General features: G+C 46.1%; 1 protein-coding gene across 6 annotated transcripts in view; it reads left to right on the top strand.

Annotated features, from left to right (window-relative positions):
* The window catches only part of Ppp6r2 (protein phosphatase 6 regulatory subunit 2), a 70,860-nt gene that overhangs the window by 34,724 nt on the left and 14,835 nt on the right, over window positions 1–21,301 (top strand). For 5 of the 6 annotated variants that reach the window (XM_042698034.1, XM_042698035.1, XM_042698033.1 and 2 more), the window contains 7 exons: window positions 3,205–3,391; window positions 7,470–7,607; window positions 8,892–8,957; window positions 14,292–14,404; window positions 14,757–14,870; window positions 17,897–18,023; window positions 19,299–19,451. In XM_042698034.1, coding sequence (XP_042553968.1) covers window positions 3,205–3,391; window positions 7,470–7,607; window positions 8,892–8,957; window positions 14,292–14,404; window positions 14,757–14,870; window positions 17,897–18,023; window positions 19,299–19,451 — 898 coding nt within the window. The remainder of the gene's footprint in view (window positions 1–3,204; window positions 3,392–7,469; window positions 7,608–8,891; window positions 8,958–14,291; window positions 14,405–14,756; window positions 14,871–17,896; window positions 18,024–19,298; window positions 19,452–21,301) is intronic. The other variant, XM_042698038.1, reaches the window with a different exon arrangement.

Raw genomic sequence — 21,301 nt, 5'->3', positions numbered from 1 at the left:
CTTCCTGCCTTACCTTCCCAAATTTGGGGATCACAAGCTCCAGCACTCCTGGTTCCAGCCATTTTTTAAAAAGCTTTTTTAGCTCACTGTTGACCTTTCCTCTTTCATGTTTTTAATTTTTACTACTTGTCTTTCAGCTGGGTGACAATGACTCCTGCTTATAATCCTAGCTACTTAGAAGACTTGGAGGACCATGATTCAAGGCCAGCCCAGGCAGAAAAGTCGATAAGACTCTTAAATTATGGGGCTGAGAAGATGGCTCAGTGGTAGAGTGCTTGCCTTGCACATATGAGCCCCTGGGTTTGATTCCTCAGCACCACATAAGCAGAAAAAGCTGGAAGTGGCACTGTGGCTCAAGTGGTAGAGGCTAGTCTTGAGCTGAAGAGCTGAGGGACCATGTCCAGGCCCAGAGTTCAAGCCCCATGATCGACAAAAAAAAAAAAAGGCTCTTAAATAGCAAACTGTTGGACTGGAGGCCTGGCTCAAATGGTAGAGTGCTAGCTGTGAGCAAGAAAGCCAAGCAAGAGTGTAAAGCCCTGAGTTCAAATCCTGGTATCAGCAGAACTTTCTTTCTTATTCTCAGATTTTTTCCCCCCTCAGATGGGGTCTTGCTGTGTTGCCTAGACAAGTCTTGAACTCTTTGTTTTAGTCTACAGATGCTGGGACTATAGGCCTATACCATCTCTCCTGGCTCCCGGATATGTTAGCAAAACTTAATTCTTATTCTGTGTGCACTTAGCTTATTGTATTACCTCAGCAATGGTTAGGATTTTTAACGTTTTCCCATTTTTGTGCTCTTCCCTCTCTGTGCCTAGTTCTGTGTCTGTCAGTTGGCATTTTGCTGGCAAATTGGGATGGAAACTTGCAGACTTTCCTGCCTGGGCTGCCTTTGAACCTCACTCCTCTAGATCTCCCCCTTCTCAGCAGCTGGGATTATAGGTGTGAAACACTAGTGCCTAGCTATTTCCTATTTATTGTATAAAATTTTTAAATATAATTGTTGCTATTAACATGTACAGAGGGGTTACTATTTCATACTTCAGGTAAGGCATATAGTTCTCCTTTGAATAATGTGACCCCTTCCTTCGATTTCTCCCAGTTTCCCCCTCTTACACTAATAGAGCAGGACCTATTGATAGTTGATTATAAAATATAAGCAAAAATGTGTGAAAATCTTAGTTCTTCTACCTAACTCCTAACCTGAGGAGCTGAGTTTTCTCGCGCCCTCGGCTCCCGGTGTGGACGAGATCAGTTTGTCCCCTGGGCTCTGAATGCATTTCGAGGAGTGATCTGTCCTTGTTTTTTGCTTCCTGGCCCCTGGCACATTATGTCCTGTTCTTTAGAGATCTGGTAGAGGAGCCTCATTATGGCCTGCAGTGCTGCCAACCTGGTCCTCATACCTTGTTCTGTTGGGTCCCCGGCTGGGTGTCATCGGCTGTGCTGAACACCTGTTTAATCCCATAAGATGGGTCCTGGCTACCTCATTTCACAGACGAGGAAACTGATGGCCAGAGAGATTCCCAGTGAAGGGGAGCCTGGACCTTGGGACCCTGTCCTCAGGTTCCCTATCCTCTATAGCCTGAGGGGCCCCGAACACTTGAGTATAGTTCTTTCTCATTCCCAGGCCTACTTGTTTAGCTCCTTGATGTTGGGCTTCAGTGACTGTCAGCCTCCCTGAAGCTCTAAAGGACTCCTCCTCTTGTGAGTGCTGAGGAAGAGCACCCACTCTATGGCCAGTTGAAACCTGTCTATTTCTTTTCCTCCTATACCTGGATGGTCACCATGCTTGACCAACTCTGTTTCCTCCAGAGTCAAAACTAGGTTCCGCTCAGGCTAACCCAAGTGACTACCTTGATTTAGCCACTGGCCTTATGTTTGTGAGGAAAGGACATAGCCACTGACTCCAAGCAGCTGCAGCTGCTGCCAGACACTACTCTGCTGTTTTCAGAATAGCTCCATGTCTTCATGGAAGCCTACGGTGGCAGGACCCTTCCCTCCATAGTTAGGTAAGAGAACCTAGGTAGAGTCAGGGAATTGACCTTGCATAGGAGAAGACAGTCTTGTCTAAAACAGCCACCCAGAATGCTCCCACTGGTTTCTAGTCTGCTGGACCCTGTGGACCCAAATGAGGGGCAGCACACCAGCCCTATTACCAATGCTGCTCAGAGCCCTCAAGGACTCCAGTCTGAGAATTAGACAGAGATGCTCATCCTGGGCCTTTTGTCAAGTAAGCCTGTCCTGTGGCAATGGCTTTCCTCATTCCAAGTCTACCAGATGCTAAAGAAGGAACACAGTGATGTTACTATGTTATTACATGTTACAGGCTAAGGATTGTTTTGCATGTGGTCAATTTTCATCAAATGAAAATATATTATTCACACATATTACTCTTTGTGTGTGTGTGTGTGTGTGTGTGTGTGTGTGTGTGTGTGTGTGTGATACCAGTCTTCACACTTGTTTGGCTTGCTTACTCAGCTTCCCTTGTTGACACTACCACCTCCAGCCATGTTTTTTGCTGATTATTCTTTGGAGATAAAGTCTTACAGACTTTTCTGTGTAGGCTGTCCTTGAACTATGATACTTAAGATTTCCAACTCCTGAGTGGCAAGGATTACAGGCATGAGTTACCAGCACCTGGCACATAGTAATATTTTTTAATAATAAACTATTTGCTTAGTACCTCACAGCTGATACCATATGGTAAACTGCAGGTATGATATTTCTCCAGACTAGCACATTTGGGGTTGGTGTTTATTTATATGAAGAGACAGGGACATGGTGAGGAGGGGATATGAAAGGCAGGGATCTGATTGAAAGGGGAAGACAAACATGATCAGGACCTGGCTTCACTGAGGTGATGTGGGTTGACAGGAGAGACCTAGGAATTGACTATAAAGGCTTGGGGAGAGGAGAAGTCAGGATGTATAGAAAGATTAGAGAATAGAAGCAGAGTTGGAAAAATGCAGGATATCAGAATATAGGGTATAAGGAGCTCATAAAAAGAATATTAAGACATTTGAGTTTCCAGTAGTCAGAAGTATCCATTGGTCACAGAGTAACATCACCTTCATTCTGCTCTGAGGTCTTTTTAGCACTTTGTTTTTATCACATGGTTCTGCTTTCTAAGAGGCAGATTACTTAAACAGCTTCCTGAGAGTGGAGAAGTCTAATTTCACCTCCAGTGCTTGGACTGTGCCTTTTTAGATACCCAAACACAGCCTGTGAGCTTCTGACTTGTGATGTGCCACAGATCAGCGACAGACTGGGCGGGGATGAAAGCCTAATGAACCTTCTATATGACTTCTTGGACCAAGAGCCGCCACTCAACCCTCTACTTGCCAGTTTTTTTAGCAAGACCATTGGCAATCTCATTGCAAGGAAAACTGAGCAGGTAATAATGTGTGGATCATGTTGTATGTATGACAACCTCAGCTGTCACTGTGAAACTGTCACCAGGCTGTGGAGACGGCATTTTGATTGCTTAACAGTGGAGCAGTGTGAGTGGCTGATATGTGTATTGGAGTTTGAGTAGTAGCTTACCTAAGATATTTCGGGGGTCAGTTATGGAAGAGCAGCACTTTCCGCACTCCCAGACCATGCCAGCTCATCTTCTTACTGATCAGGCACAGGTGGGAGGTCTGGGCCATGACTTCATGGCAGGACTGTAGATGTTCACTTTCTCAGGATGTCTTTTCTGTGTGTTCATAGTACTTACTGCTTCCAAGCAAAACAATGTCTAGTATTAGGCTTTTGCAGGAGAATGAGTTTTCCCTTCAGCTGTAGCATGGCTTTCTTCTCCTTTACATGTAGCCTGACACAGGCTTTAACCCTCCACACTGGATGTGAGTGGTGAAGGCTTCATAGTAGCCTGTGACTGCTGCTGTTTGGCTCATATTCTTTCCTGTCACACCCATTCCCTCACCCTCACTGGTTTATTATTATTATTATTATTGCTGGCCCTGGGACTTGAACTCAGGGCCTAGGCACTATCCCTTAGCCTCTTTGTGCTCAAGGCTAGTGTTCTACCACTTGAGTCACAACACCACTTCTGGCTTTCTTCTCAGGAGTTCATTACAGATAAGAGTCTCATGAACTTTTCTGCCCAGGCTTTCTTTGAACCGCGATCCTCAAATCTCAGCCTCCTGAGTAGCTAGGATGACAGGTGTGATCCACTGGTGCCCAGCTCTACTGGCTTATTTCAAGCCACATCTCAGATATCAGGTCATATCTTCTGTAAACATTTTAGTGTATTTCTCTAAGTTATAAAGTCTTTTTTTTTTCCAGTCCTAGAACTTGAACTCTGGACCTGGGCGCTGTCACTGAGCTTCTTTGTGCTCAAGGCAAGCATTCTACCACTTGAACCACAGTGCCACTTGTGGCTTTTTCTGAGTAGTTTATTGGGCATAAGAGCCTCATGGACTTTCTTGCCTGGGCTAGCTTCAAACCATGATCTGCCGATCTTAGCCTCCTGAGTAGCTAGAATGACAGGCAGAGCCACCAGCACCCAGCTTAAAGACTTCCTCTTCTTCCTCCTTTTCTTCATCTTTCTCCTCCTCCTCCTCCTTTTCCTCCTCCTCCTCCTTTTCCTCTTCTTCTTCAGTCATGGGGCCTGAACTCTGGGTCTGTGCCTGGGTGTTGTCCCTCAGTTCTTTAGCTCAAGGCTAGCATTCTACAACTTGAGCCACAGCGCCACTTCTGGCTTTTTTTTTTTTTTTTTTTTTCTGCTTATGTGGTGCTGAGGAATCGAACCCAGGGCCTCATGCATGCAAGGCAAGCATTCTACCACTGAGCCAACTTCCCAGCTCCTCCTCCTCCTCCTCCTCCTCCTCCTCCTCCTCCTCTTCTTCTTCCTTCTTTCTTCTTCTTTTTTTTTTTGTCAGTCCTGGGACTTGAACTCAGCCTGGACACTGTCCCTGACCTTCTTTTGCTCAAGGCTAGTGCTCTACCACTTGAGCCACAGCTCCACTTCCAGCTTTTTCTGTTTATGTGGTACTGAGGAATCGAACCCATGGCTTCATGCATGCAAGGCAAGCACTCTACCACCAGGCCACATTCTCAGCCCCCAGGACTTTTTTTTTTTAAATATTGCTAGATATTATTATATTCCCAAAATATCAGTCATAATTATTTAATATTCAGGGAACAAACCAATGTTTTCTGTTTGTGTATTGAGCCATGAGAGAAAGGTTTATTCTGTTGTCAAGTTGTGAATATTTTGGAGAATGTCATCTTTTGTCAGATAAGTCATCCTCAGAGCTGGGTGCCAGTGGCTCACGCCTATAATCCTAGCTACTCAGTAGGCTGAGATCTGAGGATTGCAGTTCAAAGCCAGCCTGGGCAGGAAAGTCCTTGAGACTCTTATCTCCAAAAAACCACTAGAAAAACTGGAAATGGCACTTTGGCTCAAGCGTAGAAAGCTTGCCTTGAGCTGAAGAGCGCAGGGACAAGCACCCAGGCCCACAGGTCAAGCCCCACGACTGACAACAATAACAACAACAAAAAAGAGTTATCCTCAGAGGAATCTTTTTTTTTTTTTTTTCCGGTAAGGGGCTTGAACTCTTGAGTTACTAGGATTACAGGCATGAGCCACCAGCGTCCGGCTCAGAGGAATCTTCTTGAGGAAGTTCCATATGTGTGTATGTGTATGTGTAAGCCTCTGTGTGTCCTTGTGTGGATGTGTGTGCAGTGAGGCTGATGCTGCCCCCACTGGTGGTGGTGGAATGTAGAAATGTGGATGTGAGTACTTCTCCTGATGGAGCAGAGGTGTTGTCATCTTGGACATCATAGAGACCTCCTGTGTCTTGTCCTCACAGTCCAGTGACTGAATGTATGTGTCATAATTGATTATAGATTGATCATATTCCTGTCACTTTCAGATATTTCTTTTTTCTGTTTTGTGTTGAACTCAGGGCCTAGGTGCTGACCCTGATCTTTTGTGCTGAAGGATAGTGTTCTACCACTTGAGCCACAGCTCAACTTCTGGCTTAAGAGTCTCTCCTTCCAACTCTCTCCCTCCTTCCCTTCTTTCTGTGTTAGTAACCAAGGCTTGGACTCAGGGCTTCATGTTCTTTTTTACTTAGAGCTGCTGGTCTACCACTTGTGCTGTGCCTTCAAGCCAGCTTTTTTCTGTTAATTAACCATCAAAAAAGAACAATTAGATTCTCCAGACTTTTTTTCCAGGCTGACTTCAAACTTCTGTCCTTAGATATTATCTTCCTTTATAGCATGAGCTACCAGTGCCTGGTTTGTGATTTTCCTTTCTTATATACACTGTCAGGCTGTAGAATCAAGATTTTTTTTTGTCCTTACATGGCTATATGGGATATATTCCCTTATTTCTTGTCTCTGCAAGAATCTGTATATGATAGGTTTCTTGTTGGAATACATTATAAACATGTGGAAATGTAGTCTATGTAACGTGTAATCTAAGAAAAAAAATAGGATTCTTTTTGTTGGTGGTAATAGTTGTGGGGCTTGAACTCTAGGCCTGGGTGCTGATCCCTCCACTCTTCAGCTCAAGGCTAGCACTCTACCACTTGAACAACAGCGTCGATTCCAGTTTTCTGGTGGTTAATTGGAGATGAGTCTTACAGACATTCCCACCTTAGCTGTCTTTCAATCTCGGTCTTCAGATCTCAGCTTCCTGCATAGCTAGGATTACAGGCATGAGCCACCAGTGCCCAGCTAAGATAGCATTCTTTTCCTATGTTTAGTAGAATTTTCTGGCAAGATCATTAAGGCCTGGAGATCTCTGTGTAGCTGTAGTCACACATTCCATTTCTTCTGATCTTCTGGAATGACTCAGCTTTTCTTCTTGTCAATTAAGCTTTTTTTTTCAAGAAAATTATTTTTCTAAATTTCTACAAATAGGCATTAAGCTGTTCATATTAACTCTTCAGTATAGTTTTATATCTGTTTTTATATTTTCTGTCCCTTATTTCAGTCCTGATGTATCTGTTTTGTTTTGGGGTTTTGAGAATGGGGCTTACTATATAGTCCAGGATGGCCTGGCATGAACTAATTAATGATCCTCCTTCCTCAGCCTTCTGAGTGCTGGGATTACAGATGTGTATTACCACACCATACAAATCAGTCCTGATTTACTGTATGTGCAAGTGTGTGTGTGTGTGTGTGTGTGTGTGTGTGTGTGTGTGTGTGTGTGTGTGTTGGTACTGGGGCTTGAACTCAGGGCCTGGGCACTGTCCTTTAGCTTCTTTTCACTGAATGCTGATTTGTACAACTTGAGCTACAGCTCCACTTCCAGCATTTTGTTGGTTAATTGAAGATAAAAGTCTCATGGACTTTCCTGCATAGGCAGGTTCCATAGTGCAATCCTCAGATCTCACCCTCCTTAGTAGCTAGGATTACTGGTAAGAGCCCTAGCACTCAGCTTCTCATATGAGTTCTAGAAGTGTTCCTTGGTTGTCAGAAGTCAGCCTTTCTTGCTCATCTTGTATATTTAATTTCAGGTAATTATATTCCTGAAGAAGAAGGACAAGTTCATCAGCTTGGTGCTGAAGCACATGGGTACCTCAGCTCTCATGGACCTGCTGCTGCGCCTGGTCAGCTGTGTGGAGCCAACTGGGCTCCGGCAGGAGGTCCTTCATGTGAGTGCCCAGGACATCAGCATAACTGGCTAGGTCTTCACCTAGCCAGTCAGCAGTCAAGGTTCTTGTCTGCACATTCAGAAGCACCAAGTACAGATATTTTCCCCCCAGTACTCTGGCATCCTGTTCTGTACAAAAGTAAGAGTGAGCTTTCCTTAATTCCTGCCCTTTTCCCTCAAGGTACCTGCTTCTAGCAGATGCTTAGAGCCTTAGAGCAGGTGCTTGGTGAAGAGTGGGCTTTAGACTCAGGTGCTGCTGTGAGAAAAGCATGATGGTCTGTGTAGGGGCCTGTTGCTTGTTCTGGAGTATAGTTGTGTCTGTCCTACTGGTCAGGCAGCAAAAAGAGCAGGCTTGTAACCCAGGGTTCCCACCCCAGGGCTTAGATTGTTTTTAGGCTTTTTGAAGTAAACCATTGACTTTTACCTATTTTCTCTCTTTGGCACTCAAATATAATCAAGATAAGTCTGGTGAAACATGCCTATAGTCCCAGTGCTCATAAGGCAGAATCCGGGAGTATTGTTAAGTTCCAGACCAGCTTAGGCTACATATGAGACCTTGTCTCAAATTTTATTTTAAAAAGGTGGTCATTCTGCCTCTTAAGTTGTTATTACTTTCCTTATGAAGCTAATGTTTTCACAGTGAGAACAGCATGCTTAGTCACTGCTACTAGAGAATCTGTGGGAAGGATATGTCTCTACTTAAGAAGCATGTGACTCACTCAGAATATAAAGAAACTTCATTAGGCACAGGGCAGCAAAGTTACTAGATGAGCCAGTGTGTAGCTCTTCCATGCTCAGATACTAGCACTCTTTGCCTTTGACCTTGGAAAATACCTGCTTTATCCCTCAAAAGCAATTCTGTGGTCATACTGGGGTCCTTCTGCTCTTTCTGATGCTGCCAAGAGCCAAGGGTTACCTAGCTTTCACATATATTGGGGCTCCCAAACTCCAGCTTGTTCCAGCTTATCTGTACTCTAGTCTTCAGAAAAGTGTCCTAAAACAGACTATATATACATATACATACATACGTGAATATGTGTATAAATACATACTACTGTTGGGACAGATGGTCCACTCATTTGAACTCTTTGAGCCACTACCAGAGTTCAGTAATTGAATCCTGTGGACTCTTTCTGCATCTGGGTAGACTCGGACAGTTGTGTGTAAGAAGATGTATTCTTTATCGAAGGAAACCTGGTGTGGGGTGTATGCTGCATGGACAGACTTTTCCTTCCATTTAGTTAGATATGAACAAAAATATTGATGGTCTTTTCTTCCCTTTCAGTGGCTGAATGAAGAGAAAATTATCCAGCGACTTGTGGAATTGATTCATCCCAATCAAGATGAAGATGTGAGTGTAATGCTCACAGAGCTCATTTTCTTTTCTTTTCTTTCTTTCTTTTTTTTTGTCGGTCGTGGGGCTTGAGCGCTATCCCTGCGCTCTTCAGCTCAAGGCGAGCACTCTACCGCTTGAGCCATAGTGCCACTTCTGGTTTTCTAGTGGTTTATTGGAGATAAGAGTCTCACGGACTTTCCTGCCCAGGCTGGCTTTGAACCAAGATCCTCAGATCTCAGCCTCTTGAGTAGCTAGGATTACAGGCGTGAGCCACCGGCACAGAGCTCATTTTCTTTCATAAAATAAACCCCCATTCCTGGGCTGTTGGAGTACTCACTGCTGCTGTTCAAAGGGGGGGCAAATCACAATAAGGACCCTTTAAGTGCTGATGTCTAGGCCATTTTGGTTTTCTTTTTTTTTGGGGGGGGGGGGGCGGGGATCTGGTTGTGGGGCCTGAACTCTGGGCCTGGGCGCTGTCCCTCAGCTCTTCAGCTCAAGGCTAGCACTCTACCACTTGAGCCACAGCACCACTTCCGGCTTTTTTCTTTTTGCTTATGTGGTGCTGAGGAATCGAACCCAGGGCCTCATGCATGCAAGGCAAGCGCTCTACCACTGAGCCACCTTCCCAGCCCACCATTTTTGTTTTCTAAAAATTAATATATATAATAAAAATAATTGTCAGAATTGTGTTAGTTATCTTTAGCTAAATAAGAAATCACCTCAAGCTGGGTGTTGGTGGCTCACTCCTGCAATCCTAGCTACTCAAAATGAGATTTGAGGGGCTGGGAAGGTGGCTCAGTGGTAGAGCGCTTGCCTTGCATGCATGAGGCCCTGGGTTAGATTCCTGAGTACCACATAAGCAGGAAAAGCCAGAAGTGGCACTGTGGCTCAAGTGGTAGAGCGCTAGCCTTGAGCTGAAGAGCTGAGGGACAGTGCACAGGCCCAGAGTTCAGGTCCCACGACTGGCAAAAAAAAAAAAAAAAAAAAAAGAGATTTGAGGATTGCAGTTTAAAGCCAGGCCAGGCAGGAAAGTCCATCAGACTCCTAGCTCCAATTAACCACCAGAAAACCAGAAATGGGGGCTGGGAAGGTGGCTCAGTGGTAGAGTGCTTGCCTTGCATGCCAGAGGCCCTGGGTTCGATTGCTCAGCACCACATAAGCAAAACGAAAAAAGCCGGAAGTGGCACTGTGGCTCAAAGGGTAGAGGGCTAGCCTTGAGCTGAAGAGCTGAGGGACAGCGCCCAGGCCAAGAGTTCAGGCTCCACAACCGGACCTAAAAAAAAGAAAACCAGAAATGGAGTCCTGGCTTGAAGTGGTAGAGCCATTAGCCTTGAGCAAAAGAGCTCAGGGACAGTGCCTAGGTCCTGAGTTCAAGCCCTACAAACAAAAAAACAAAAGAAACCACCCCAAATCAGAATTCCCTGAACCTACCAAATTTCTGTAAACTCATCTCAGAAGTAGCACCCCTCACTTTATTTATTTATTTTTTATTTTTATTTATTTATTTTTTTTCCGGTCATGGGGCCTGAACTCTGGGTCTGGGCGCTGTCCCTCAGCTCTTCAGCTCAAGGCTAGTGCTCTACCACTGGAGCCACAGCGCCACTTCTGGCTTTTTCTGTTTATGTGGTGCTGAGGAATCGAACCCAGGGCCTCATGCTTGCAAGGCATGCACTCTACCGCTGAGCTACCTTCCCACCCGCACCCCTCACTTTAAACAAGTGGTCAGATACAGCTCACATTCAAGGAGGTGATGCATGGAGGCCTACTAGAAAGTTTCCCTAAATGCACATAGGGTGATCTACAGATACAGGAGTAAAAACTAACACTCACTCAATATCTCTTTCCTGCTGAACTCTCACATCACATGCCAAGTACCAAAGGTTCCCCACACACCAAACAATCAGTTCTCAGCAGATACCAGCTGGATAGTCACTAGTTGAGTTCTTCTGAATTTTAGGTCAGCCTCTACAGCTTGAGGGCGCAGGCTCCAAGTTTGCCCCCTTAGCCTTTATAATGTCTATCACAAGCCCTGAGTTATCTTAACTATGCTTCTGACTGACCCACTCACTGTAAATTGTGTTTTCTATACTCTGACACATAGATTCAGTGAATTTGCTTGAGTGGCTCATAGAACTCAGGGAAACACTTAATTACATTTGCTAGTTTGTTACGAAGGATATTACAAAGAATATAGATGAGAAGGTACATAGAAGAAGGTGTGAGTGGAGTGAAGAGCCTCCATGCTTTCACCATTGTGTCACCCTCCAGCTCTGCTCTTCAAAAGCTCCATGAACCCAGTCCAGGAAACCCAGCAAGACTTGTCTGTTCAGATGTTCCTTGGCTTCTCTGTGCAGTATTACCTCTTCCTAGGTTACAGAATAGGACCTCTGGAATGAGGAAGGTCTTATGCCTCATTATTAACGTAGATCACAATCATGAGCCCAGAACTGTTAATGACAGCCAAAATGTACATATTACATTACAGATGAAGCTGAGCACCATTGGCTCATGCCTGAGATCTGAGGATCGTGGTTCAGAGCCAGCCCTGGCAGGAGAGTCAGTGAGACTCTTATCTCCAATTAATCACAGAAAAGGCTGGAAGTAGCACTGTAGCTCAAGTGGTAGAGTGCTAGCCTTGAGCCAAAGGAGCCCAGGGACAGTGCCCAGGCCCAGAGTTCAGTCAATAAAAATCACAGATGACCAAAGGGCTCCCTTTTAGCCACTGCTCCCTGCTCCCTGCAGCAATCACTGTTGAGTGTTTGGGTTATAGCCTGATAGAATTTTATTTCATACATTGCAAATATTGATACAAACATACACTGTACTCAGCAGTTTTGAAAACAGTGGTTTTGACTCATGTCTAAAAGAGCTTCACTACTGCCTAGCCACTCTGCTTTATCCCCTGTGGGCTTAATAGAAGAGGCTATACTTGTATACATCCATAAATAAGCATGGAAAGCTACCCTGTCCACGAGGTAGAGCCTACTCACAGTGTGAATAGCTGGGCTGATTCACCAGTCTTAAGTCCTAAATACTGGCGGAGGCCATAGAGCCACATAGAGCCAACCTGGCTGCTTTTATTTTCTAATAGAGGTTGTGGTAATTATAACAGAATTGTGTTAATAGCAAAATCATCTTGAAAGCCGGGCGCCGGTGCCTCATGCCTGTAATCCTAGCCACTGAGGAGGCTGAGATCTGAGGATCACGGTTCAAAGCCAGTCTGGGCAAGGAAAGTCTGTGAGACTCTTATTTCCAATAAACCACTAGAAAGCTGGAAGTGGCACTGTGGCTCAAGCGGTAGAATGCTCGCCTTGAGCTGAAGAGCTGAGGGATAGCGCCCAAGCCCAGAGTTCAAGCCCCAAGACCAACAACAACAACAAAAAAATCATCTTGCATCTGAGATGCCTATGACAAGTATTTTTCATCTCTAGCAGTATCAGTTCTCTAGTCTATGACTACAGTCATATTGGGTCAATTCAGGGATGGTCTATTTCCATGGTCACAATGGCTTGGCAGCATTCAGTTCCTCAGGGCTAGTAGCCTGGGCTGCCTTCAGCTCTGCCATGTGGCCCCCTCAGTGGGTCAAAGGGCACATTGTAAGGTGAGCAGAGTGAACTGAAGTAGACTTACAGGTACTTCTTGGACCTTAGTCTTCCTACTCTATGCGTGCAGTACTATAGAAGATCAGGCTGTATCACTTTCTTATTCATGCTCATCTGTCTCCTCTGAGCACCTCCTGGGTTGTTGGCAAGTACACCTTTGAATCAGTGTAGTAACAGTATTCATGTTGCCCTAGGAAAGTTGAATTCTTTTTTTTTTTTTTTTTTTTGTCAGTTGTGGGCTTGAACTCAGGGCCTGGGCACTCTCCTTTGGCATTTTTGCTCAAGGCTAATGTACTCTATCACTTTGAGCCACAGCTCTAATTTTCTGGTGATTAATTGAAGAGTCTCACAGTCTTTCTTACTGGGGCTGGCTTTGAACTGTGATCTTCCTCAGATCCCAGTCTCCTGAGTAGCTAAGATTACAGGTTTGAGCCACCAGTGACCAGCTGAGTTTTATTCAGTCATGAGGCCCAAACTCTGGGCCTGGGCATTGTCCCTCAGCTCTTCAGCTCAAGGCTAGTGCTCTACCACTTGAGCTACACCACCACTTCTGGCTTTTTCTGTGTATGTGGTGCTGAGGAATCGAACTCAGGGCCTCATGAGTGCGAGGCAAGCACTCTATCACTGAGCCACCTTCCCAGCCCTGAGTTCTATTTTTTTAATTTATTGTTATTACAAAAGTGAGTACAGAGGGATTACAGTTATGTAAGTCAGATAATAAGTGGATTTCCTTTTGTACAGTATCATCCCTTCTTCTTCTCTCCTAGATTCTCCCTCTCATTCCACCCACGAGCTGTATAGTTCACTTTGAACACAGTCCAGTGAGCACCACTGCTGCACTTTTTCACCCATTTTTCTATTTTTTATGTAGCAGCTTCCTTGTTTTCCTTAGCTGACAGGACTCATTCTAAATATTACCATTACATTAATTTTTTTTTGCCGGGGGGTGGAGGAGGGTGGTCATGGGGCTTGAACTCTGGGCTTGGGCGCTGTCCCTGAGCTCTTCAGCTCAAGGCAAGTGCTCTACCACTTGAACCACAGCACCACTTCCGGTTTTCTGGTGGTTTGTTGGAGATAAGGGTCTCACGGACTTTCCTGACCAGGTTGGCTTTGAGGCTTTGAACCCATGATCCTCAGAGCTTAGCCTCCTGAGTAGCTAGGATTACAGATGTGAGCCAGCAGCACCATTATCATTAAATTTAAAATATAAAACCAATAACATAGTCACATCATCAGTGTATCTTAAAACATAGATCAAAGCTGTAGAACACTAATTAAAATACATTTGGGGCCCAAATTTGAATTTTTGAGGATGGTACCATACAGCTTAAGAAAAATTAAAACAGATGTGCATGTTGACAGTGGATGGAACAGATAAAGGCTGCTTTGAAATGAACCTGTTGGTCTGGAGCTCTGTCAAAAATCGGTTCAGATGGGGCTGGGAAGGTGGCTCAGTGGTAGAGCACTTGCCTTGCATGCCTGAGGCCCTGGGTTCGATTCCTCAGCAACACATAAGCAAAAAGAAAAAAGCCAGAAGTGATGCTGTGACTCAAGTGGTAGAGGGCTAGCCTTGAGCTGAAGAGCTGAGGGACTGTGCCCAGGCCCAGAGTTCAGGCCCCACGACCGGACCCAAAAAACAAAAACAAAAAAACAACGGTTCAGAGTGAGTCCTCATCTATCAGCAGAGTGAGTGGAGGCTTGCCAGAGGCTGCCTCTGCTATTGGGGTCTATTTCTCTGTCCTTCCAGAGGCAGTCCAATGCTTCTCAGGCGCTCTGTGACATTGTGAGGCTGGGAAGAGACCAGGGTAGTCAGCTGCAAGAGACTGTGGAGCCGGACCCTCTCCTCACAGCCCTGGAGTCGTGAGTGCTGGTGGGCCACAGTATAGTAGGCCTCACTCTAAGTCATAGAACATCTTGGAGCCCTGCTTTGAACATAGGAGATGCCACCACTGCCTCTGATTCAGCCTGACAAGCTCCCAAGTTCAAAGCCCAGAAAAGGGTCTCTAGGGGAAGTTCCCTGGTGATTCAGGGAGCTGGGGCCAGTGGACCAGAATGTGTATGAGCACTGGGCACCTGGCATTGAGGCTGAATGAGGCTGGAGTGAAGCACTTCCTGCCTCGATGTTTCAGGGTCTTCTGGGGAAGAGGGTATCCTTGTGTCCTCTCTGTGTATCTGTTCTCCAAGGCTGTGACCTGCTTCATGTGCCCAACAGACAGGACTGTGTGGAGCAGCTTCTGAAGAACATGTTTGACAAAGACCAGACGGAGAGTTGCCTAGTCAGCGGGACACAGGTGCTGCTTGCCCTGCTGGAGCCACGGCGGGCTGGGTGAGCCTTCCCCTGGATAGATGTCCTTGGCTAAAAAGGTCAAGTGTATGACTTTGGCCAAGTCCTCTTTGGTCTGCACTGTCAGGCATAGTTCTACCCCACCTGAAGGAACCCACTGCTACCAGTTTGCTGTACATTTACAGACAGGTACAGACTAGGTGTGGCTTTTCCCAAGACTCGTCCGGCAGGTCCCCATAGTTCATGTGCACATGTGCACATGGGCATATACTCATATGTAACTGATGGCAGGGCTTCTACTCTGACAAGTAGTTACTTACTTTACATATTTGTTTCCTATGCCAGGACAGGAAGAATACTGTCTCTCTTTCTTGCTGGTCCTGGAGCTTGAACTCAGGGTCTGGGTGCTATCCCTGATCTTTTTTGCTCCAGGTTCATTCTACCACATGAGTCACAGCTCTACCTTCAGCTTTTTAGTGGTTATAAGATAGAGTTTCAAGGACATTCCTGCCTGGGCTGGCTTCAAACTGGTATCTTCAGATCTCGGCCTCCTGAATCGCTGGGATTACAAGCATGAGCCATTGGTGCCCTGCTTCATATTTATCTCTTAAGCTCCATGAACATACATGCTAATCTGTCTGCTGAGTGTTAATTCAGGCACTTTGTTTTAGTGGGCTGTCTTCCACTCTTTCTCATTCATCGGTTATTATTTGAATACCTGCAATGTTGCTAGCTGAATCATGGTCCTTCCTTCTCCATTGTTACCTATCTGGCCCAGGAAGTCAGCATGTACATAGGTGTGATGTGATGTAGAAAGTACAATAGATGAGTACCTCATGCCATGAGGAGAATCTGCATGGGGCTGGTAAATGGAGCCTTACCAGCCAATTTTCCCTGAGAGTACCACAGAATCCATAACAACATGGGGCTCCCACTGTGAGCACAGGAGAGGCCAGTGTAGGGGTGGAAAGGATAGATCTTATTTGGAAGCCTTCTGATGTGACCCAGGTCACCATACCACAGTCCTTAGATGTAGCTGTTAAAAGCCTATTAAATCAAGGGCAGGGGGTGCCAGTTCCCAGCCAAGACAAGAGTTTGGGTGAAAGCAGATGCGTGAAAACTTTCTAAGATCCAGGTACAAATTTCTAGTTGTACTTGGAAATCTGGAGTATACAGGGCCAAGGATAGCCCTCAGATCCTGGCATGCTGTACAACACAGCCACTTTGGCAAATGAGATGATCCAAACACTTTGTGAAGCACATATACCGACAAAAGATGGCAGAGTATGAGGAGTCAGTGCTGAGCTCATGGATCCCAAATAGAGCATGATCAAAGGAGGTAGCAGAGAAGAGCATTGCTATTCCCAGGCACCGACCCCTCTCAGCCTTCCCCCTGGTCCCTGGAGTGTATCAGTGGGATTGGCTTCCTGGAAGCAGGTGGGCTATTTTCAGGACATCTCCCTCTGCTCTTTTCCACCACATTCTGGGTAACAGTCAGACTCTCCCAAGAGGACAGCAGTTCTTTTATTTCCACTCTGGCTTTTTGTTGGTTAATTGGAGATTAGAGTCTCACAGAATTTCCTGCCAGGGCTGGCTTTTTGAACCACAGTCTTCAGATCTCAGCCTCCTGAGTAGCTAAGCTGTATTGCAGGTGTGAACACCAATGCTCAACTGGCGTTTGTTTTTGTTTTGTTTTGTTTTTTTGGTCCGGTCATGGGGCCTGAACTCTGGGCCTGGGCGCTGTCCCTCAGCTCTTCAGCTCAAGGCTAGCACTCTACCACTTGAGCCACAGTGCCACTTCCGGCTTTTTTCTTATGTGGTGCTGAGGAATCGAACCCAGGGCCTCAGGCATGCAAGGCAAGCGCTCTACCACTGAGCCACCTTCCCAGCCCTTTGTTTTTGTTTTGGAAGAGTGAACAAGAGAATGACAAATTACTTAATCTTGATAGTAAGATTATTTGAAAACTCTCTCTGTCTCTGTAACTACCCAATATATCATTATTACTTTATTACCTAAAATAATGTTTTTCTCTACTTATGCAACTAGAATATTGACTTATTTTCACAAATCCAGGAAGCCTGGGCCACTTCTGAGGGCCAGTTCTAGTCCAGTGTAAAAATTAATGACAGATAAGCCAGCTGTTCCCTTTGCTCTTTTTATCCTTTTATGTATTTAGGGTTTTTTTTTGTTTGTTGTTTTTTGTTTTTGCCAGTTGTGGGGCCTGAACTCTGGGCCTGGGCACTGCCCCTCAGCTCTTCAGCTCAAGGCTAGCACTTCACCACTTGAGCCACAACACCACTTCTGGCTTTTTCTGCTTATGTGGTGCCAAGGAATCGAACCCAAGGCCTCATGCATGCAAGACAAGCACTCTACCACTGAGCCACCTTCCCAGCCCTTTTTTGGTGGTGGTGGTAGTGATCGTGGGTCTTGAACTCTGGGCCTGGGTGCTGTCCCTGCATTCTTCAGCTCAGACTAGCACTCTACTACGTGAGCCACAGCACCACTTCTGGTTTTCTAGTGGTTTATCGGAGATAAGAGTCTCATGGACTTTTCCTGCCCAGGCTGGCTTTGATCCTCAGATCTCAGCCTCCTGAGTAGCTAGGATTACACGTGTGAGCCACTGGCACCTGGCTTAGGATTTTTTTCGTTGGCTATCTTGTGATACCTTTGTTACTGGAAAAGGTATTTGGATAGATATCTCAGAGAAATTTGCTTGAAAAAGGAGAGAAACCATATGGTCAGTCTATCTCCTAACTCTCATCCAAGGAGGGGAGCAACAGTAAATACTGTCAAAGCAAGAAGAGGGGGAGGGCTCGGTTGAGGAAGGAGCCAAGGGGACAGAGGCAGCGAGTGTGTGTCCTCTCCCTTTGCTGCCACTTGGTGCTCTTGTTATCTCTACCCACAAGGTCATGTGTGGGCATCTTGAATAGTGTGCTCCCAAGATTTCATTTTAACAAAGAACACAGACTGCTTTTTGAAGATGCTGAGTTGGGTGTGGCTGGGTGGGTGAGAGGTGCAGAGAGAGTGGTGTGTCCATCAAGGCTCCGTGTGCTGTCCTCATCCACAGGACAGAGGGCTTGGTGGACTCCTTTCCTCAGGGACTGGAAAGGTCGTATGTCGTCAGCAGCAGTGTTCTCCATGGCATTGAGCCATGGCTGAAGGACTTTCACCAGCTCCTGCTCAACCCACCAAAGGTAAATAGCCATACGTGGCTGTCTGAGGTTTTGGTGATAGTTTAGAATCTAGGGTTGATATGCGAGGAGGGGATCTTACCATTGATCCATAACAAGGCAGTATGTAGAGAATGCTCTGCTACTGCTCTTCCCAGACCCCTACTTGTGAACCACTGGGCAGATGCCAAAACATATGCTTTCTAGAAAATTCCCATCTAGGAATGTCCTTATTTGCCTCCATAGGAGAGACCTGGGAGAAGGATACTTTGTAGCCTCCACAGCTGTGTTTACTATTTTCTGACCTTCAAGTCAAAGGCGTGTAGTGGAGGGCTGCTTAGCTCTGGGAGGGCGGGGGTGACTCCCATAGCTCTGGGGATTGCTTACATTGTGCCACTGTCTGACCGGGGCTCCTTGTCCTCCCTTTCCCTGGTGAATCTACCCTACTCAGCAACTTATTATTTGTCTTTCCACTATGAAGTAAATGTCATGGTGGCAGGGACTCTGTTTTGTCAGAATATTGAGTTAATCAAGGGAACACATTATACTGCATGGGGAAGGGTCAGAGATTGCCCACATCCAGTCTGAGGAGGCAAGACTTACCATCAAGATTGTTTTTAGAAAGCCGTCCTTTTTTTTTTTTTTCTCCATTTTTTGTCAGTCATGGGACCTGAACTCTGGGCCTGGGCGCTGTCCCTCAGCTCTTCAGCTCAAGGCTAGCGCTCTACCACTTGAGCCACAGTGCCACTTCTGGCCTTTCTGCTTATGTGGTGCTGAGGAATCCAACCCAGGGCCTCATGCATGTGAAGCAAGCACTCTACCACTGAGCACCTTCCCAGCCCGAAAGCCCAGTCTTCTCTAGGAGTGTTGACTGGGTATTTGTTAGCACTGAGAGATACCTACAGACAGAGGCATAGGCATCTACAGTCAGACATCATGTGAAGAACTTCTGCCCATAGGTGGGGTCTTGCCACCTTTGATTGATACTACTAGTCCTGTCTTGGACACGTGTCATATGCCGTGGTATCTGGCCTTTTAGCTTGACAGGCTCAGATGACAGTCTCTGGGATTCTTAGGAGTCTCGGTCTGGCTTACCCATTGTGACCTTGAGCGGGGAGTAGGTAGTTCCTCACCCTGTAGATTCCTGCACGTCCTCTTGCAGGAATCCTTGTCTTGATTAACACCACATATGAACTTTACTTCTCTGGGCTGGACCACGTGTAGAATTATGGCCATGGTCTCAGCAATGGCCATAATTCTGACTGGGTTCTGACTGGGTGCCGCCGCCTGTATTTGCAGAAAGAAGCGATTCTGACCACCATTGGTGTGCTGGAGGAACCCCTGGGGAATGCCCGACTGCATGGTGCACGCCTCATGGCTGCACTGCTACACACGAATACACCCAGCATCAACCAGGAGCTCTGCCGGCTCAATACCATGGACTTACTGCTGGTAAGTGGCACTGTGGCCAGCCCTGTGTGTCTGTGTATACTGTGCTTGATATATGCCACTAGACATGGAGATAGGTCTGGGGAAATAGAGCAGGCCAATGGGTCAGGTGGCTGGATCTCAGCACTTGGAAAAGGACCTGTCAAAGAGAAGTACTGAGCTAGGCACTAGTGGCTCACACCTGTTGTCCTAGCTACTCAGGGGGCTGAGATTTGAGGACTGAGGTTTGAAGCTAGCCTGAGCAGGAAAATTCATGATACTTTTTATTTCTTTTTCCTTTCTGTGCCAGACCTGGGACTTGAAATCAAGGCCTGGGTGCTGTCCCTGACCTTTTTGCTTAAGGCTAGCACTCTACCACTTTGAGCCACAGTTCCACTTCTGGCTTTATTTGGTGATTAATTGGAGGTAAGCATCTCAGGGGCTTTCTTGCCCTGGCTGGCTTTGAACCACAGTCCTCAGATCTCAGCCTCCTAAGTAGCTAGGATTACAAGCATGAGCCACTGGTTCCTGGCATTTTGTGAGACTCTTTTCTTCCCCCAAGTCCTGGGGATTGAATTCAGGGCCTGCGGACTGTCTCTGAGCTTCTTTTTGCTCAAGGCTAGCACTTTACCACTTGAGTCACAGCACCACTTCTGGCTTTTTCTGCTTATGTGGTACTGAGGAATCAAACTCAGGGCTTCATGCATGCTAGGCAAGCACTCTACTACTGAGCCACATACCCAGCCCATTGTGAGACTCTTAACCTCCAATTAACAAGCAAAAAGAGTACTAGTCCCAAGTCCTAGGGTTTAACGACAAGTATCTAGTGGAACATACTGAGCCTAATCCTTGGGCTCCCAAAAGGCTGCCTTCTACCATGGGATTTCCTTGACAGCAGAAGACAAGCATATAGGCCTGCCATCTCCTTTCTCATGTCTGACATCACAAGATAGCACATACACACCATACCTCTTAAGTAAAAAAATGTCCTCATAGAAGCTCCTTATCTTTCATAGAAGAAAGTCACCCTATGGCTTCTGCCCCATGGTTGCAGAAGCTGCCCAGTGGCCTGTGAGTCTGTGGTAATGGCCATTGGTTTGGATTTGGGAGAGTGGACAGGAGGAATGTCACTCTGGCAGACTGATGAGTCTCTTCTTCCTTTGCCTTGGGCTCTGCCGATAGGAAGCTGGAAGATCCCTGTAAACTTGGTGCCAGAAAGACTTCTTCCCTGGAAGAAGTTCTGCCCACTTCAGAAAGTCTTTTGACACAGAGGATTTTTTTTTTCCGGTCCTGGGGACTGAATTCTGGGCCTGGGCGCTGTCCCTCAGCTCTTCAGCTCAAGGCTAGTGCTCTACCACTTGAGCCACAGCGCCACTTCCAGCTTTATCTGCTTATGTGGTGCTGAGGGAATCGAACCCAGGATCTCATGCATGCAAGGCAAGCGCTCTACCACTGAGCCATCTTCCCAGCCCCACAGAAGATTTTGAGCACTACTGTAACCACAATTTCAGTTTGTATTAGGAATGTCTCACTTTCCTTTCTCTCCCTTAAAAACATTTGTGTGTGTGTGTGTGTGTGTGTGTCAGTGTGTCAGTGGGGCCTGAACTCAGGGCTTGGGCACTGTCCCTGAGTCTTTTTTAAGCTAGAAGGTTTATTTCTGGGCACTGTATTTTAGTCCATTAGTTTATATCTCTATCCTTATGTCAGTCAGTACTGTACTGTTTAGATTGTAGTTTTGTAATACATTGGGAAATGTGAGCTTTTTTTTTTTCTTTCTTTCTTTTTTTTTTGTTTGTCATGGGCCTGAACTCTGGGCCTGGGCGCTGTCCCTCAGCTATTCAGAGCAAGGCTAGTGCTCTACCACTTGAGACATA

This window comes from Dipodomys spectabilis, unplaced genomic scaffold (genome assembly GCF_019054845.1).
Source record: "Dipodomys spectabilis isolate Male_0828 unplaced genomic scaffold, ASM1905484v1 ptg000230l, whole genome shotgun sequence".
Classification (NCBI taxonomy): domain Eukaryota; kingdom Metazoa; phylum Chordata; class Mammalia; order Rodentia; family Heteromyidae; genus Dipodomys; species Dipodomys spectabilis.
This window is presented reverse-complemented; position numbering and strand designations above follow the sequence as displayed.